This window comes from Orbicella faveolata, unplaced genomic scaffold (genome assembly GCF_042242905.1).
Source record: "Orbicella faveolata isolate gen_17 unplaced genomic scaffold, um_ofav_v1 contig_3, whole genome shotgun sequence".
Lineage (NCBI taxonomy): Eukaryota > Metazoa > Cnidaria > Anthozoa > Scleractinia > Merulinidae > Orbicella > Orbicella faveolata.
Window position 1 is genome coordinate 15,157,745 of NW_028301558.1, and position 19,235 is coordinate 15,176,979.

The 19,235-nt window shown below is 40.0% G+C and overlaps 3 protein-coding genes across 3 annotated transcripts; 2 read left to right on the forward strand and 1 right to left on the reverse strand.

The window, feature by feature from the left end:
- The first annotated feature begins 303 nt into the window (after positions 1-303).
- Positions 304-4,161, forward strand: LOC110041923 (tubulin beta-4 chain). Its single transcript, XM_089298643.1, has 6 exons — positions 304-460; positions 540-648; positions 775-885; positions 1,005-1,462; positions 3,223-3,717; positions 3,814-4,161. Exons 1-6 carry the CDS (start codon positions 404-406, stop codon positions 3,919-3,921), a joined length of 1,338 nt encoding a protein of 445 aa, XP_089154769.1. The 5' UTR covers positions 304-403; the 3' UTR covers positions 3,922-4,161.
- Positions 4,162-8,033: 3,872 nt separating this feature from the next.
- Positions 8,034-9,513, reverse strand: LOC149106548 (adenosine receptor A1-like). Its single transcript, XM_089298431.1, has one exon. The coding sequence runs from the start codon at positions 9,268-9,270 to the stop codon at positions 8,203-8,205; it is 1,068 nt and encodes a 355-aa protein (XP_089154557.1). The 5' UTR covers positions 9,271-9,513; the 3' UTR covers positions 8,034-8,202.
- Positions 9,514-12,952: 3,439 nt separating this feature from the next.
- LOC110041921 (tubulin beta-2A chain-like) lies at positions 12,953-19,009 on the forward strand. The gene is made up of 6 exons (XM_020747249.2): positions 12,953-13,201; positions 13,319-13,427; positions 13,573-13,683; positions 16,086-16,543; positions 17,467-17,964; positions 18,407-19,009. Exons 1-6 carry the CDS (start codon positions 13,145-13,147, stop codon positions 18,581-18,583), a joined length of 1,410 nt encoding a protein of 469 aa, XP_020602908.1. The 5' UTR covers positions 12,953-13,144; the 3' UTR covers positions 18,584-19,009.
- Positions 19,010-19,235: the final 226 nt, after the last annotated feature.

Consider the following 19,235-nt stretch of genomic DNA (forward strand, 5'->3'; position numbering starts at 1 on the left):
CTAAAGATCGCATCGAAATAACAAATATTCCGGATGGGCGGTTTATCGAGTTTGTTTTGCGAAAATGTAGTCAATAAACGCCGCTCACAAATTTGCATTTGTTTTTGAAAGACATCACATGTAACCTCAGGTCAATTTTCATTGGTTCAGCCTCCATGGGGCTTTCTTTACGAACAATGGCTTTCAGGTGTCACGATTTGCCATGATTACCAGTAAACAATCAACAACATATAATGCCCCCCAACGATGACGTCATGTTGCCATTGTGGTCCTTTTGTGGGAAACAATTGAATAAATTAGCCCTTGAATATAAATCGCGCCACAATCTCCAAGAGCGACATATTGCAAACTCAAAGGCACAGGCATAGTAAAGTTAACGACGCTTCGCTAAAAATTTTCAAAAATGCGTGAAATCGTTCATCTTCAGGCCGGCCAGTGCGGTAACCAGATCGGCGCTAAGGTATGAGCTTCATTAGAAACAGAAATTTGGCATTTTCGTTCGGATACGCTGATTTCTAATCCTCGCTTTAATATTTCAGTTCTGGGAGGTTATCTCCGACGAGCACGGCATTGATCCAACTGGCACATATCACGGAGACTCCGACCTTCAGTTAGAAAGGATCAACGTATACTACAATGAGGCTACAGGTATTTGTCAAGTTTTGCGCTCGATCGTTTTTCTACACCATGTTTAAGCTTATAGTTGCTTTCGTGTTACGATTCAACATTCGCCCGAGCTAACCTATTGTTTTGTCAACTCGGCAACTTTTTTAGGCGGAAAATATGTTCCCAGAGCTTGCCTCGTCGATCTGGAACCGGGAACGATGGACTCCGTACGTTCAGGTCCGTTTGGACAGATTTTCAGGCCAGACAACTTTGTCTTCGGTGAGTAGAAGCTTCGAATTCTAAAGCATTGAAATATAAATCGTTAAAGACTCTTTTGAAAACTAGCAACACCCAAATATCTGCATAACGAATTAACACAACGCCACGTTTCATCTCAGGCCAAAGCGGAGCTGGAAACAACTGGGCAAAAGGCCACTACACTGAGGGAGCCGAGTTGGTAGATTCTGTACTTGATGTCGTTCGAAAAGAAGCAGAAGGCTGCGACTGCCTTCAAGGCTTTCAGCTTACACACTCCTTGGGCGGTGGAACCGGCTCAGGCATGGGAACCCTCCTTATTTCGAAGATCAGAGAAGAATATCCCGACAGAATCATGAACACATTCAGCGTTGTACCATCACCAAAAGTATCAGACACCGTTGTGGAGCCTTACAACGCTACGCTGTCCGTTCATCAGTTGGTTGAAAACACCGATGAAACGTACTGCATCGACAATGAAGCTCTGTACGATATCTGCTTCAGAACTCTGAAGCTCACCACACCAACTTATGGAGACTTGAACCACCTTGTCTCTGCTACAATGAGCGGTGTAACAACCTGTCTTCGATTCCCCGGCCAGGTAATGTTGGTTTATTTTGTTATAAAGCGGCCACAAAGCGAAATTATGGCGAAGGGAGGGCGACAATGGTGGTATTTGAACGGTTAAAAAAATTGCGCGCAACCGGTTGTCAATCATGAATTGCAACGTATTCGCGTGCGCGAATCAGAAAATTGTTATTCAAGAGGTTCTGAAGCAAGAAAAACCGAAAACTAGTTACTTTTAGCGCATATTGTTGTTTAGCGTCTATGGATTCGAGAAAAAGCCTCGAAGAAGAAGCGGCGAAGCGTTAATTGTATCTCGTGGTCGACAACGATGCTGGATCACGCGGTGTTTGATTGCACAACCTCGGCTCTGAAGCGCGCGAATTTCTCTGTATCGTTTGAATAAAATAGATCAGAGTTGAAGGTACGGGTAAGACCAAAAATCTCAATTAAAGGCAGTTCAACAAAGACGTCGACTTTGATTTCTTTTGCTTTGACAACGCAAACAGATGAAGAATAAGCCGATTAAAGCGCCCACTGCCGGGCAGCTGATGTCTGTTTCAACCGAAACTGCTCATTAAGGTTTGACACTGCCTTCTCGAATAACTTTCAAAATTTGTTTTCTTGTTATAGAACCCAGGAAAGAATATTTCTGCGACTTTAAGCCGACGTTAGCAACGATGTTATAGAATAATTTAGCGGGGCGTTGAATAGGGAAGGATAGCGCGTCATCGAGAATATAGCAGATTATTTTTAATTATTGATTGCAATGGCGAAAGGCAGCAACTGAAGGGTATGAACGAAGACACTGGCAAGATCTAGAAGCAGAAAAGAAATTCGAGATCCATCTTTTAGAAAAAAAAAATGTCGAAAGCGAATTACGAGCCGTATCAAATTGTTGGGTTCAAAAGTTGAGTTGAATTGACGCAAGTGACAAATTCTTCGCCAGTGAGAATCGGTTTGGCAGAATAAAGGAAAATAATTGCCGCTCAGTTTTTTGAAACTTTCCTATGAAATCTGCCCTATAAACAGTTAGAATAACGCGTGAGAACAAATCAGTGGCACTGCACACAAAAGTCTGTCCTCATGGCAACGTTTCGTTCTACTGTAAACTAAAACGTTGTTAAGCACAGCTTAACTTTCCTCAACTGCGGTCTGTGTAAACATGTGTACACAAAAAAAAAAAACCTTTTCTGAACATTAACTGAAACCATCCCTGCATTGAGTAGCTAAAAGTGATGGTTGTTTTCATCCCAATTCAGTGTACATTGTCAATCTGTAATCTAAAACCAACGGGACATAACAGCTGCTTGAGTAGATCCCAACTGATTAATTATCGCTCGTTGTTTAGAAAAAGTTCGTCAGTAAACAACAAAATGAAGCCCAGACATGATCCGCTAAAACTAATTCGCGATTAATCCGTTCATTTCTTGTAATTTTCTTTTCAATTTAACAGCCCCTGTATTTTTAAGGCAAAACCCAAATGAACCAAGAATTGGAATATGTACGAAACTTTGTTCAGCAACAAAAATTATAAACTATTCATTAAGCTGATGCTTTGCTTCTGTTTTGTCTATATCTCTATTGTTTTTTGAGCATTTGTAATCCTTTTGGGGGAAGCATATCTTGAATGCATCAATTTTGTTATGAGAGGAGTGAGTTCTGCACTGTACTAGGTTTTATTAAAAGGTTTCAGGCTGAGGTTTTCAGTAACAACTGCTAGAACAAAGATATGATCTGATTATGAAAGAAAATTGATCAAATGTGTTAATAATTTTACTCTCCTTATTTTTTCAGCTGAACGCTGATCTCAGGAAACTGGCAGTGAACATGGTTCCTTTCCCTCGTCTCCACTTCTTCATGCCTGGCTTTGCTCCACTCACCAGCAGAGGATCCCAGCAGTACCGTGCCCTGACAGTACCAGAACTCACTCAGCAGATGTTTGATGCCAAGAACATGATGGCTGCCTGTGATCCAAGGCATGGACGTTACCTGACAGTGGCAACCATGTTCCGTGGCCGCATGTCCATGAAGGAGGTCGATGAACAGATGCTCAATGTCCAGAACAAAAACAGTTCTTACTTTGTGGAATGGATCCCCAACAATGTCAAGACAGCTGTCTGTGACATCCCTCCTCGTGGTCTGAAGATGTCCTCCACTTTCATTGGCAACAGCACTGCCATCCAGGAACTCTTCAAGCGCATCAGTGAGCAGTTCACTGCTATGTTCAGGCGAAAGGCTTTCTTGCATTGGTACACTGGTGAGGGCATGGATGAGATGGAATTCACTGAGGTAAATATCTTTTTCTGGGTGATCTTGAACAGAGATTGCGATGAAAAAGTGTTAGTGTTCTCTTGAGCTAATGATCTTCAATTTTTTTTTTTACAGGCTGAATCCAACATGAACGATCTTGTGTCTGAGTATCAGCAATACCAAGATGCGACTGCTGAGGAGGAAGGCGAGTTTGAAGAAGAGGAGGAGGCTGAAGAAGCCTAAACCAGGACGTGACCAACCGAGAATAAACAATTCGCAGGAGAACTGTTTGATCTTTAGTAGTTATTAAACTGGCAAAAAACCCTGTTAATTTTTAGAAGAAACAAAATATAGTGTCATGAATAACCAGACTTTCTCTGAAGAAAACTGACCTGTGTAGACTCGGTAGTGAATGGAAAGCCCGGCGTCCTCGCATGTAACTGTATCAAGTCTATTGCAAATAAAAGACGGAAGATTCCTGCAGTATCATGTTTGATATGTTTGCAATCACCTCTGAACCTATATACAGTTCGCTTCGGTACTTAAAGGGGCTAGGTCACGTAGTTTTAGGCAATTTCAGCACTGATCAAATGCTCATAGAATTCTCTAAAATATCACAAAAACGGCTCAAAACTACAGAAGATCTCAAAGAAAATACAGGAAAACCAAGAGGAGACGTGGATGGACAAAACTGGAGATTATTAAAACGGATGGCATTTTAGTAAATTTGAAAAGTGTCGGCCCACCTTTTTTCAGATTTATACCAGTTTATTGAGTTATTTCTTTGTAAAAAAAATACCTCTTAGTCGGCGCGTTGGGTATGTTATGGACGGGTCAATGGGTGAGTGAGAGATGTATGTATGTCACACCAATCAGATTGGATCTTCTATAAACAGCCAATCAAATTTCTTGTTGTAAAGGGAAATGGTATGTGAGAAGATTTGATACCGATAGAGTTCAGAACGGCCATATTTATAAAAGAGGAGGAAGTATTCATATTTGGGTTTACTTCGACATTTTCTGTGGGTTAGGCTGAGGAGTTAAGTTAAATATTAATGAACGAGATGAGCCTTGAGGTTTGAAACAGTTCGTGAGTTAGTAGTATGCAAATGCAACGAGATATTTTTATTTTTAGTTACACAGGTAACTTGATATTTTTGTTTTTCACAAGGAGTAAATTTAATTAGAGGTCACGAATCGTCGCGTCTAGTTCTTAGGACATGTTTTAGAGGGGACGAGACTTAAGATTTGAAACAGTTCTAACGTTTACAAGAGTAAGTGCGGGTAACGATTGTTTTGTTCTTGTTGCATGCAAATATAACGAGATATTTTTGTTTTTTAATTACAAAGTGTAATTTGGCACTCTTGTTTTTCACAAGGGAGTAAATTCAATTAGAGCGGACGAATCGTCACCACTCTTTCCCACGAGATGTTTGCTATCTTTAGTAACAAATGGTAACTTAACACTTCTGTTTTTTATATGGGAGTAAATTCAATTAGAGCTGACAAGTTATCGCCCATTGTTTCCAGGATATTAAGCAAAAAAGAAGCTTTCATTTCTGGACGGTTTTTACGTCTCTGCAGTAGCAGTTTAATAGTTTTATTTGATGACATTTATTTCAGTCCTGTAAAAAGTATGAAAACTGTTCAAATGTTCTTTGAAGACTGCGCGGTACCAAGTTAAAGTACAATTTAATTAAATCAGACTTTCAACGCGTCAGAGGTTTTTTTCTCTTTCTTTCTAGTTTCGGTGAAGTTGTGTAAAAAGATAAACTTACGACTCGTATAAAATGCGAAAAAGTCTCTAAATTAACTTGAGTATTTTTGAGCAAAAATTCCTCTTGGGGGTTGGAAGGGTTATGTGATCGGTGAGTGAGGGAGTTATGCATTTGCGCGTGTCACACCGATCACAGTGCGGGTTGTATCAAAGAACGAATCAAATTGCCTGATAGAAAAGACGGAGACGAGTCAAATTACGGTAGTTTGTTCAGTCAAACATTTTATGGCTTACTATTTAGCTATCTTACCGTGACCGATGTAACATCGCAGCCAAAAAAACTTGTCAAATTAACCAAATCATTACCGTACCACGAATGTTCCTATCTCCGACACTTCACACAAAAAATAACTCTTGCACGCCTTGCGTGCCTATGTTATCAAAATGTCATTTACACAGCTGGAAAATCATTCTTAGTTATGTGGCCGTGATTTTGCAAATGAAAGACTTTTGCTCTTCCAAATTAACAAAATTACCCAAAATAGCGTGACCTAGTCCCTTTAAGACCCAAAAGATACGGTTCGAACCAAAAGACTAAACGTAATCTATTAAAGGAGTTATGAAGCTAACTTATCAATCAGATGACAAAGCGTGTAAAAGAGAAGGAAAACAGCAAAAATTACAAAATCGCATCGTGCAATAATTTTAGATTGACTGAATTTTTGGCTTGAGACCAGTGGTCCTGCGACTAAATGTTTCGGGAATTGAAATCAGTAATCTTTACTTTCCGTGCTTTAAGTAAGAATGAAAGATAATATAAAATTCCCACGATCTCTGCCCCGAATCTGACTTTCAAATTTTGTGTTACGGGAGTTGGTCTTGGACAAAGAGTGTGACAGTCAACACGCCGGAAGGTAAATTAACCTGGTGTATGCAGCCTGAAGGATTTTCCCGTAATTTAAAACAGTGGGAAATGATAGTCGGGCGTTTCAGTTCGCAGAGAAAGATTTTCTATTTTACCTTACATAAAGTGCAGAGTACTGATAGCCGAGGATGCAGGGAGGGTCGGTGTCTACGTTTGCATTCATTTTTTTTATGTGAAGCCAATTGGATCACTATTGTTACACACTGGGAAATTGAGGATTAAAATAACGAAGGATAAAATCGCGCGATGAAATAAAATGTTACTCTTTTTAATAAAATAAATAAAATATACTCACCTTGCCTGGTTTCTGTTGTTGTCCATTTGGCACATCGCTTTTTTGGGGGGGGCGGGGGGGTTGAGGTGTTTGTCGCAGCTTTCTCGACACGCGTGCATAAATCATTAATATTATATCGATTCCCCGAATCGTGAGATATTTCAACGGATAGTAACTGAGACAGATTCAACTGATGCTGAAAAATCGAAAAAACAAATCCTGAACTCTTGCACAAATCCATGTGACAAGGGACCGCAAATGGAGCTGGTCAGTGTGATATGTGTATACTTACAGTGCTATAAGAGAAAAGAGGAGTGTCGATTTTAGGGTTGGATCAGAATGCCAGATTACCCATTTCTTCTGATTTTTGTTTTCCCCATTTTCTTTTTACATGTTTAGCTTAGTTGACTGAGAAAGACTGGAGTTAGTTTTGTTCCCAGATTCCTTGTGGACTAAAGCTGAACCGCCCTTAGAATCGTACACAACAGATATGGGAAAACGAGATAAGGTTTCTAAATGAAGTTATAACGGGAAGCAGCTGATCACTTAGAATGTAATCAGCGAAAGTTTACGACAAACAAACCTCTGACTGAGACACGACGATTACAACGTAAGAGAGCAAAACGGGAAATTAAAGCAAATAATTAAAAAGATAATTCTGCTTTTCTCTATCATTAGTTTGTTCGGATTCTTTAGCTGAATATTTACTCCCGAAACCTTAGGAATTCATTCTTTGCCTTGCCGAAAATCGTAGCCTTTTTTAGCACCCAAAGCAATACTTTTCTGTAACATAAAAGCTGGTTATAAACCCTAGCTAGTCTTTTATGTAGCAATTTGTAAAAAAGTTTCGAGTGGGCCTTTAACTAGGGAAGGCCTGGGTTACCTATTAAGCGGTCTGAAGAAAAGTTTTTGAAATGAACTGATAAGAAACAACTTTTGAAACGTTCTGATAATCGATACATTGAAGACATCGTAAGAAAGTCAATCTCCGGTACAACGTTTTTCATCTGCATTCTACCTGCAAATATTTTCTTTGCCATTTCTATTTGAACTGCAGTGTTCTGTCAGTGCCAGATATAAATAATGAAACGTTTTATGGGGGAAGGCTTATAGAACTTACATCCGCAAGGGCTTATAGCTGGAATACGTTTTTCGTTATATTAGCCACAGAGAGATAGGCCTATAACCGGAGGGGCTAACGGTTACAGGTCGAAGGGACACTAATCGGGAATTTGAGGTGTACAAACCACTCCCTTTTTTTTTGGGTTCCCCGTTACCCCAAACGTCTGAGGAGATTAGAATTTTCCCAGCAGATTTTTCAGCAAAATGATCTTCAGTTGAGTGTCAATGGTAGAAAATTTACGTTAAAGTCAATCATGTAATCAATTAGACACCGGCCAGAGAGCTAATTAACGAATAAGTTATTTCACTCCAACAAATTAAAAGAGTTAAGTGATGTTTAATGCAGTCAAATCTTGTTTTACAACGAATCGGTTATTTAACGTGTAACTGTAACGGTTTGGTTCCAAGTCTGACCGATCGCTAACGTCGTTCCTGTTGTTTTTGTTGCTACTGCGGCAGCCGCCATGGTTTCCACTGCTAGAAGATTCAGTCTATGCCATTGCCTTCGTCCTCATCGTCTGGAGCCGTGATTTCTCCTTCTCCTGCTGCTCCTGGCGGTGCCACAATGTTGGGTCTTCCAAACATTCGCCTTTCAAATTGTTCGGCTTGCGTGTAGTTTTTTCTAAGCAATATTTCAATGAACGTTACGCGAAACTGCCTCATTCTGACACAATAAATAACAGGATTAATGAATGAATTGGAAAGTGTTACAAGAGTTGCTGTGTAAAAACAAATATACGCTATGTTTTTACTCGTGATGGCCGAAGTTACAAGCAGTGTTCGAACAACAAGTATTGGCAAATAACACAACAACAATACTACAACTGCACAGGTTGTTATTTTCAAGGCTTTTTTATCCTTTAGAAAGTTCTGTCTGGCCTCAGCTGAAATTTGCTGGGCAGCTATTTGTTTCTCGTGGCGACGACTATGAGCGTAAACGTTAACCTGGCAGAATGTGATGATGCCTAAGCATATGGCCATCAAGATGTTATTTGATGTTAAATAAATTCTTTTGTCAGTGATCATCACGGGAATTGTTGCAACTGAAGCTACAGTCCATGCCAAAGCCGATGAAGCTAGTAATCGAGCTTTGGTGACCACCACTGTAGAAGTGAACGGGTGCTTTATAGCTAAATACCGCTCTACGTTTATGGAAACCATGTGCGCAATTGATACCGCGCATAAAAACCTGATTGCATTGCTTGTTGACTGATCCAGGATGCAATATTGGTAGGAAGTTTCGCTTTGCAGGGTTGATAATCTGCTGGCTATAAACATGGGTTGGGCAACTGCTCCTACTAAGCCATCGGTGACCGCTAAACAGGCGAGAGCAATGTTGGAATTGGTCTTCAGGCGCGCTTTGGTTTTCACAGCAACAATCACCAGCACGTTCAATGAAATGATTACAGAGCAAGTTATTATGCTTATAACTACTATGAACACCAGAACAGCGAAAGCTTCTGTGGTAGTATCATCAAGTTTTCCCCCCAGAAGTTTATACATCACACATTCATCTGGTATCGTACCTCTCAGTATAGTCGCACTTGTATTCATCGCTTCTCAGTCTGCTCAGTTCGATCGAATTTTTTCGAACTCTTCGGCTCATCAATTCTTCGTTAATCGATCGGTTGCGTAGTTTAGACTGACGTTTCCAATCTTATATAGCGTTATTCAGCTGTTTGTTTCTCTTAAGCACAGTTTAATCTATTTTCTCTTTCTCCTGTCCACTCACAACCAAAAGGAAGCCGTGAACAAAGATACAAGTCCATAATGAACATTAAGCTTCCCACGTCCCTCCCGCCAAATCATTTTTCCAACCAAATAGACCGCAAATTTAATTTTTTCTCTTTAAAACCGAAATTCCTACAGGGTCTTGCAGAGATCCTTGTTCTGTTTTCGTTTCACGGGATCAGAATCGTGTAAAAAACGCTTGGACATGGATTTTTTTTGTCAGTTTAATCAATTTTTTTCTCCCGGCTGTTCCTATATAGTATGTGAAACACAATACAACCAAAGAAACGGAAATAAGACACAAGCCCGTAACGAACATCAAGCTTCTTTCGTCGTCCAGGCAAAAAACAACATTTATATCTTGGTCACGTACGTTTTTTCCAGACTCAATTTTAGTGATGGGCGGCTTTTTTCTCCTTTAAAACCAAGAGAAAATTTATATTTCTGCAGGCTCTTGAAGAAACCCCCGGTCTGTGTAAGATACGCTTGAATATCAAACATTATGTATGTTTTTTACCAGTTTAATTAGTTGTTTCTTTTTCGCCTCTTCAGCAAAGGAAGTCAAACAAGCCGACACAAGTCTGTAAGAAACACTTAGCTTCACATGTGCGGCCAAATCATTTATATCTTGGTAGTGCACGCTTTTTCCAAACTAATTCTAACAAGCTTTTTCTTCTCTATAAAACCAAACATTTCTGCTCGTTCTTGCAGAAGTGCTTGTTCTAGTTTCGCTTTAATGAAATCGGGTAAGAAACGTCAGTTACTAGATATGAAACAAATAACTAGTAATTATAAATTATTGCAGTGCCCCAAAATCAATTGAGCGAAATGCCCTTTAAGCAATGTAGCTTTTCACTTTGTATGTGAGACACAATGGCACATGGGCACTTTTAATCCTTCATACATTATATTTCCATGTCACAATATTCGATTCACAGACCACTGTTACGTTTGCTTTGAGGTTATTTTTCGGTTGGGATCTTGTAATTAGAAAAACACTGGCTCAACCAAACATTACAATGTAGCATTGAATCCATAAAGAAAAAAAATCCTCGATGTTTTCTCAATATACCTGATTGTTATCTATTTTTCCGAGACTTAATGTTCGCGATGTTCGCGATTATTCAAAAAATTGCGGAATTAAATACCCGCGAAAAACGTTCCAGGCGCAAAAAGAAATTAACCGCGCGAAATTTAGTACCTTGCTACATAGTTCCCTAATCAATTTGTGGCACTGGGAGAAAGCAGGAGTGGCTGGGACAGTAATTATAAGGGGTGAATTAGCTTCAAGCACAAACAGATGGTTCATGTACTCCGTGTAGTTCTGCTTTGTTGCAAAGGAACATGTCAAATTGTTTTCAGTTTCGTTTTGTCAAATGGCTTTGTTCAGTGTTTACTATTCAATTGCAAAGGGAAAATAAAATCAGTAGCGTCAATTCTGACTCCTGTCTGAGACTAATTAACTGCTGGTTAATGAAGATCAATATTTAGACAATTTTCGCGAAATTTAGTCTTTTTAACGTATTTTTGGGGTTCAAATTGCGAAATTAAGTCCCACAAAATAATTCCGTTCCATTTTCGCGAAATCAAGTTCCTGCAAAAATCAGTAGCAATAAGGTATATAACGCATTTTGAGTTCAATATGTTTAATTCCCACCAGTTAGATTTAAAATGAAACGTTATTATGGTGAACACTTGAAATGCAATTACAAACGCCTAAATTGAGGAAAACACACACCAAGAGGTGCAAATCACAGCGGAAAACAGCGACTCGATGACTAAATGCAAAATTAAGGCAATTTAAGACTTGAAATGCTGTTTTTCTGTTTTTCCACACCCTTTGCGATTTTTATTACGGCATTTTATGTGAGCCAACACAGCTTAATTTTTTCAGATTCTTTAGAAAATACTGTTAAACGGCAGAAATCCTGAACTGGCTGTGGTTTTGTGAACAGTTAATTAGGGTGCGGGTTTAACGAATTAAAAATCTGGTCAAAAGCAATTTTTGGTTTTAAACCAAAATACACCACAGTGGTTACATTGACTTTTTACTGGTTTCCTAACAACAAAGGTAGCCATAGCAACGATTGTGGTATTTGTTTCTGAAATAAGGCGGATGAGGCTGATGATTTTCTCGAAAACATGTCAGAAACGTTTTATCCATCTTTTGCAATTTGGTTTTGCTTTTTCACTAAGAAGTGAAAATTACAGCGGAAAACAGATTCAATAACAAAGTGAGAAATTAAGGTAGAAGACTTACTGCCTTTCAATAACATGCGGACTCTAAAATTCAAAGCTCAACCGACAAATGCGTTTTTCGCTACCGTCAATCAAATGTTCGGCGGTTCCTCCCAGCTTGCGACTGCTGAGAGAGCGCGCGGTGATCAAATCGCTGAGCACAGTTCAGACAACGAAACAGTGTAGTAGTAGTCGGAAGCTGGGAGGAGCCGCCGAACATTTGATTGACAGTAGCGAAAAACGTATTTGTCGGTTGAGCTTTGAATTTTAGAGTCCACATGTTATTGAAAGGCGTAGTAAAATGCTGCTTTTCCACATCGTTTTTCCACATCCAAGACCGTCTTCTTTTGCTATTTCAACAACAATTTTCGAGTTTCCCCACAATAACCATTTTCATAATGACGTTACAAGTGCAAAGGTTTCTGATTCGATGCCCACTGCCTTAAACTGAGGGCCTCAGCTCTGAGTCTTCTTTAGCAAAATATTATTATAAATTCTGTAATTTGTGCAATTGTTCCCTATTTCTTCCTTTTTTTCTACCTGCCATCTGGGTACCAGGCAAAGAAATCCAAGTTCTGCAAACGTAAGTTAAACCAATGACCTTCCACGTACTTGATAGCCAGGATGCTGATCAGATAGGTTCCAATGTGGGGGGTTATGGATTTGATTCCTGTTAAGAGAAGTAAGTGCAACTTTAAATCAAACCTCCAACTTGGATGCACTTGCACAATTTCTTTTTTCAAAGTGTAGTAGCAAATATATCAGGGGCGTAGCTAAGGGGAGTATTGGGGTGTCCATGACCCCCCTTTTGTAAGCTTTTTTTAAGCAAACAACCTACAACAGGTGGCAAAAACAACACGACAATCTGCTGAGTACCCTCACTTTGACATAGTGTGACCCCCCCCCCCCCCCCTTGAACATTTCTGGCTACGCCCGTGTATATGCCTGGTTACTCTCAAAAACCATCGCACAATTCTTCTCACTGTTGCGATCACCTGAAATCTTGTCTCTTGACCAATAACAATCCCGTAAAGAGGCCTTGCGCTTCCAGTCAGACTTGCAAGCCAAACCATCTTCAGAAGTAAATTTATTTCCCAAAAAACCGATGGAAGTTAACTAAATACTGAGGTCATTTTATTTATCGCTTTTTATTTATCTCCCGGCAAAACAAGACTTTTGATCAAAGATCAGTTCTCAACAACCAGCCGGAAGTAATTTTGGCGTGAAAGCGAGGTTTTGGAAAAAGCTCAACAACTGCTACCGGTTTCTGGTTCCTGTTTGTCGCACGGTTTTTGAAAGGATTCACAGGAAAACATGAATAATTGATGTCTCACTCAAGACGCAGATTTCTCGATCAGTCCGGTCGAAAAACGGGGTGGTTAGAGGCCGTTTGCCGCAAAGAAATGAGTCCCAGTTCTGGGTTCGAGCGAGCGAACTTCACCCTCTTTCTGTCTCTGTGATGCGGGAAATTATTAACGTTCAAGTTGGCCAGTGTGGAAACCAAATTGGTTACAAGGTGGTTTAATGTTGTGGAACTAACTTGCGTGTAGCTACGAAAATGCTGGTGACGTTATTTCTTTTGTCTGTGGGTTAATTTACACGTCGTAACCGTGTATGTCTCGTCTTATCGTAGCTTTGGGAAATTCTCTGCGCGGAACATGGAATAAACCAGGAGGGTATTTATGATGGAAACTGCAATTCCCAGTTGGAGAAAATTGATGTTTACTTTGCCGAGGGTGCCGGTGAGTGTTGAATAGCAATAGTTTTATGTCGAAGCGTTCTCATTAAGTTCTCTTATCGTGGTTGAATTCTTTCTGTAAACCACTCTGAAAAATCTCGAATAAAACTGCGTTAAATTTGCGGTTCTATCGTTTTTCACCCTCGCAGGCAATCGGTTTGTACCGCGTAGCGTCCTCGTCGACTTAGAGTCTGGCACGATGGATTCGCTCCGGTCCGCTTCGTTTGGAAAGGTCTTTCGACCCGATAATTTTGTTTTCGGTAAGTCTGGTAAACGTTTACGTTATGTAAATAAGTTATTTAATTAACGCTTCGTCAAAGGGACTGATCTTCTTTGCAAAACTTTAGCTTAATAATGCCGCTGTTGGCTGTTACCATGTTAATAAAGAAATTGTGTATACAATGTTTGCATTTATCTCGCATTTATCTCTAATTTTCAAGTGGTCGTTGCCTGAGATTTTTTCCTAAGTGAGTATTTTCATGACTATCTTTTCGGCCTTATTTCATCAGACTGGCGTGTTGCACCGAATTTTCGAATTGAAATTAAACTGTTCCATGTTTAATCTGACCGAAATATTTGCTTTCTTTGCGGAGAACTTTTTCTAATTTCCAATATAAACTTCCCGTTATTTTCCCCCTATTTTATTTTGTTTTCTCACGGCCCTGTTTATGTTTGTTGATTCGCTGACTATATATTTTAAGCCATTTCTCCAGTGCAATACTAGCACCTTGACAATTCTGCTCTGCATAAACTGATGCGGAAATTTCTGACAAATATTCCCAAAGCTTCGCTGTTTTCAATTCGGCATTCCGTATAATACATGGTTAGATGAAGTGTATTTTTCTTTTTGCCATCTTTCTCACACTGCGTAACGCCGAATTGCTTCGTAAACACAAGCATTACTTTCCCATATCCCTAAATTTCATTGGCAAAGCTGAGTAAACAGAATTTTTTTGGAAGAAAGCACCAATATTAGCGGTTTTTATTGAAGTGATTAGCTTTGTCCAGCTGTCACCGCATTTATTTGTTTCGTCATAAGCATCACTAACTTTTCATCAATTTGCATTTATGTTTAGCGTGCAACAACATTCTTTGGAACGTTCTAGCTAGTGGATGCAAAAAGTTCACGACCTCCTTAATGCGATATTAAACACCTCGAAGAGATATTTTTAACGAAACTGATTGTCCTTAAAACTCTTGCTGTTTTTTAGACCCATTGATCCGTTTTTACTCTCATGTTCTGCCTCAAGGTATTCCAAAGCTCATTATGGCGGGACATCTGGCGGTTTAAACATTTAGGACCATTTAGGGACACGCAAATGCTTAATTGAGCATGAAAGCCACTGTGAATCGAGTCAAGGTGAAACTGGGTGACTTAAAATTGATCAGATCACTCCACCGACCAAAATAGTTTGTTTAACGAATTCTTCACAATCATGGGAAAGAACGCCCTTCCATTGATGAATTGGGTCGGGCAGGGCATAATCGACTTGTCTCCAACTGAGCTCAAAAGTTTGTTTAAGGAATGAGAATTTTTAAAAACCCTTTATTGAAGACAAAACGTCAAAATCAATTTAGCATTGTTATCCGCTTCAACTTAATTGCTTTCTAATTGATACGTACCGGATAATTAGCTTTTCTTCGCCAACCCTAATAACCATTGTTATGATGTTAACACTTAGCTTCACATGATACACCACGAAAATGCTTTTTACCTCGGCCCATTTTTCACTCTATTCCTCGAGATAACCATTGTATCCCTACAGTGGGTCGACTAGAGACGGTTAGGTTTAGTTTTATTGTCATTGCTGCAAGGGAACAGTCTGATTGGTTGGTTTAATTGTGTGATGCTAACACTGTAGGCCTAATGTTAATGTCTAAGAAATAGTCGAGATCTCAGTTATCAATCCTTGATAGATCAAACGTGAGACAGGATCAATACTGGTGAAAGGACAGCTAAGTTCGATTGCAGCAGGTCAAAATAATAAACTTGAGTTTTAATTAATTTTAATTAACACGGCTTCAATGTAAATCAGTGTTAAAGTTTACGTGTTTGAATTCTGTGGTTAATAAAGTACATTCATTCATTCACATTTAAAAAATCTCTTTAATTATTTCGCAATTGTGATCATAATACTTGAAGACGTCGTCTCACTGCCATCAGTCTTGACCGCGATCAGATGACAGAAATTTTCCCAAAAAAACAAAACTAAAAGAAAAGTGAGAAAAATACTTCAAAGATAAGGTTATCAATTTTACTATTCAAATATCCTGCTGATTAACCAAAATGTTTGGAACTTTACCAAAAAGTTCGAAGTGTTTTGTATGAAGGTCCCTGCAGACTAGCCGGCGCCTTTGTCAAAGCAATTTTTTTCGGCTGGGAAAGTGTGAAGCATTTGAAGATCAAAGAAACTCGCTTAATCCAGAGAAAAAATGGTGATGTATTTACACTCGTGATCAGCAACTGCTTTATATGTCCTTGTTCACATTCTACTTCATCGTGAATAAAAGAAAACCGTGATAGATAAAAGCTACTGCCTGAGACATTTGACCACGATGAAGATCAAACTTTCTCCTGTTTTGTCATTACGACCCTCGTGTTTAGACAGATAGATCGAGTAACAAGTTAGTACCTAATTGTTAGTATTTTCCTCTGTCACAGGCGAAAGTGGAGCAGGGAACAACTGGGCCAAAGGGTTTTACACAAATGGATGTAACCTTCTGGAGGAGGTCTTGGACGCGGTTAGAAAAGAAGCCGAGGCATGTGACTCGATCCAGGGCTTCCAGGTTGCGCATTCTCTGGGAGGCGGTACGGGGTCTGGGCTCGGTACGCTGATACTCTACCATCTACAAGAGGAATACCCCGACCGGATTCTGAGTGCTGTCAGCGTTTTCCCGTCTCCGAAAGTTTCCGAGATTGTCATTGAACCTTACAACGCCACTTTAGCTGTTCATCAGTTGATCGAGACCACCGATGAAGTGTTTTCGTTCGACAATGAAGCGCTGTATGATATTTGTTTTAGAACGCTTAAACTGGATACTACCACGTATTCGGATTTGAATCACATTATATCGACCACCATGAGCGGTGTGACTACTTGTCTTCGTTTTCCCGGACAGGTGGGTCGAGACTAAGTTCCAGGGGGAGTCCCTTATTCACATCGTGCCACGCAGGACACCTGAGGTCATACTTAGGCAGTGCTCCAAGGGGAGCACTGTATTGTCATATGGAGGGAGAGATGCAAACCACTGTAATGAGGGGAAGGGTGCGATTGGTAAAAGAATAAGCTGCATGTACTTTCAATGTCCAAGTTAATTACTGTAGTGACAACGGACATAAGTGACTCAGCAATTTCGCTCACGTTTTTTTTTTATTTAACAATTGATTCCTGCTTTTAAGACAGCCTACGTCACAGACAGCCTACATCGCCAGCAACGAGGGTTTTGTGACACGTCCGGCTGTGCGGCAGTGCGCAGGCTTGCTTTAGCGTGCATTATCGACTTATGATACACGTGGCAAGTTTGGACTGAGAGTATCAAAGTAGTGTGAATCACCTAAGGCGCCTTGAGGCAACTCCAGCTCACCTTCGCGAGTGCTCTATAAACTTCCCAAATGCATCATAAATCGATGATGTATAGCTCAAAGCATGAATTAATTGTTTTATAAAATTGCCAAAGTAAATTGCGAAGAGAAATTAATTTTGCACACTTAATATGGATTATGATGCACGTTCAGGTATAACGGCTTTGCTAGCTAAGTTAGAAATATTAGTCTCGGCCATTACTTACTTTGTACTTAACCCCATCCCCTCGCTCCAGCATCCACAAACTCGCGCCAGTTTTCCCTGTGCTGGGCCAACTGGGTGATCAGTGTATTCCAGTCTTTTCCTGCTGCTCTTAACTCTTAATGCAATGACCTTCTCCAGCTTTGTTTTGGGCGCCCACGTTTCCTTTACCCTAGGGATTCCAGAATAGGTAATGGCCATTGCTTCAGGTAAATTAACTTTTACAACTCTTCCAACTAACTTGGCCTTTTTCTCTAGTTAAATGCAGACATGCGCAAATTGGCCGTGAACATGATTCCCTATCCTCGCCTTCACTTCTTCATGCCTGGATTTGCACCGCTGACCAGTAGACAGTCACAGACATTTCGTAATCTGACAGTAGCTGAGCTGACTCAGCAGATTTTCAACGCCAAAAACGTTATGATCGCCTGTGATCCTAGAAATGGTAGATACCTTACATACGCAGCGATGTTTCGCGGCAAAAAGCTATCGATGAAAGAAGTCGAGGATCAAATGGCGAGCGTGCAGGACAAAAACTGTGGGCATTTCGTTGAATGGATTCCACATAACGCCAAAGTTGCGGTTTGTGATGTTCCTCCACACGGAATGAAAATGTCGGCAACTTTCATCGCTAATAACACAGCTATTCAAGAATTATTTAGACGACTCAATCTGCAGTTTAGGGTCATGTATAGGAGGAGAGCGTTTCTTCACTGGTTTACTGAAGAAGGGATGGATGAAATGCAATTCACTCAGGTAAGAAGCAATTTTGCTTTTGAAATGATTTTTCATAAACTACCTTGAGTTTGAAGCATGCATCAAAATGACGATCCATACTTGCATACAAGGGCCTGATGGGGGCGGAGTAAAGAGGCGTTGGGAGCTGACTAAATATGGTACCTGACTCTGACGTGTTCTCAGGATTTCTGGCAGAACTTTTCGCCACATCGGTGGAGTACGCGCGATTGGGTTCCCCGTCAACAGCACCTGAGAAATATTTCTAGCCGTATAGTAAGCTATTCACTGTTTCCAGGTTAAAGATATACTTCGTAATTCCACGTCAGTCCTAACCAAAAATCTATTGCCATTCCTAACTACAGGATAGCGTAAAACAAATTAAATCATTCGTGCATTCTGCAGATCATCAAACACTGACTGACCTCTTGTTATTGTTGTTTCTGTTTTTTTCTATTTTCAGGCGGAGTCTGACATGTTGGACCTAATTTCAACTTATCAGCAGTGTCAGGACCTTAAAGTCGACACGAGTCTTGATGACCTAGAAATAAAGGACCTTGAGGAGTTCGAGGACTCTCTTGAATCATGGGACTGTTTAGATGGTCACATGAATGGTCACGTAAACAGTTTGCTAGCCTGATGTGACTGAAGGAGAAATTTGCACCCAATTAAAGTTCGTACTTTTGATTGGCTCATTGTTGTGCCATTTTGAATCTTGCTACTTCCGAGAATCGTTGAATCAAGAGTTCCAAGGCAGCAAATAAAGATGCCAAGAGGTCCACGATCATGCACAATTTTTTGTTTTGTGCTCGTACTGTTTGTTTGAATAACGTAACTAAAACGTTTTTATTGGTTAGTTCCTCAGTCAGTAGTAAGCGGCTAGTGTGCTTTGAGCACGATCAAGGCCAAAAACGAACAAAAAACATACAAGAAAGAACTTGGCCGGGTTTCATAATCATTCCCTTCTGTTATTATGATTGTTATGCCTGCGCAAGTTTTCTGCGATAATGTTACGTCTAGCAACAAAAGCGACGTGTTTAAATTTAAAATTTTGTTTTCTTATAAACGTGTTGTAGTTCCTGTGTCCACACCCTAGGCTTTGTATATCGAGGGACAAAACCGACACCACAGCAAGAAAGGAAGTTACATGACGTTAAACGATGGCAATAAGTTTATACGACGACTTTTGGAATGCTCGTTTTATCCCTTTGACAGGACCATAGAACAAACAACAGAAACAATGTCCTTAGCCCTAAAACAAAAACAGCTGCTAACAAGCAGAAGAATTACAA

Coding starts and splice junctions, on each gene's coding strand:
- LOC110041923 (XM_089298643.1), top strand. CDS start 404: ATGCGTGAAATCGTTCATCTTCAGGCCGGCCAGTGCGGTAACCAGATC. Junction 886..1,004: donor GCCAGACAACTTTGTCTTCG/GTGAGTAGAAGC, acceptor GTTTCATCTCAG/GCCAAAGCGGAGCTGGAAAC. Junction 1,463..3,222: donor GTCTTCGATTCCCCGGCCAG/GTAATGTTGGTT, acceptor TTATTTTTTCAG/CTGAACGCTGATCTCAGGAA.
- LOC149106548 (XM_089298431.1), bottom strand. CDS start 9,270: ATGAATACAAGTGCGACTATACTGAGAGGTACGATACCAGATGAATGT.
- LOC110041921 (XM_020747249.2), top strand. CDS start 13,145: ATGCGGGAAATTATTAACGTTCAAGTTGGCCAGTGTGGAAACCAAATT. Junction 13,684..16,085: donor ACCCGATAATTTTGTTTTCG/GTAAGTCTGGTA, acceptor CCTCTGTCACAG/GCGAAAGTGGAGCAGGGAAC. Junction 17,965..18,406: donor ATGAAATGCAATTCACTCAG/GTAAGAAGCAAT, acceptor TTCTATTTTCAG/GCGGAGTCTGACATGTTGGA.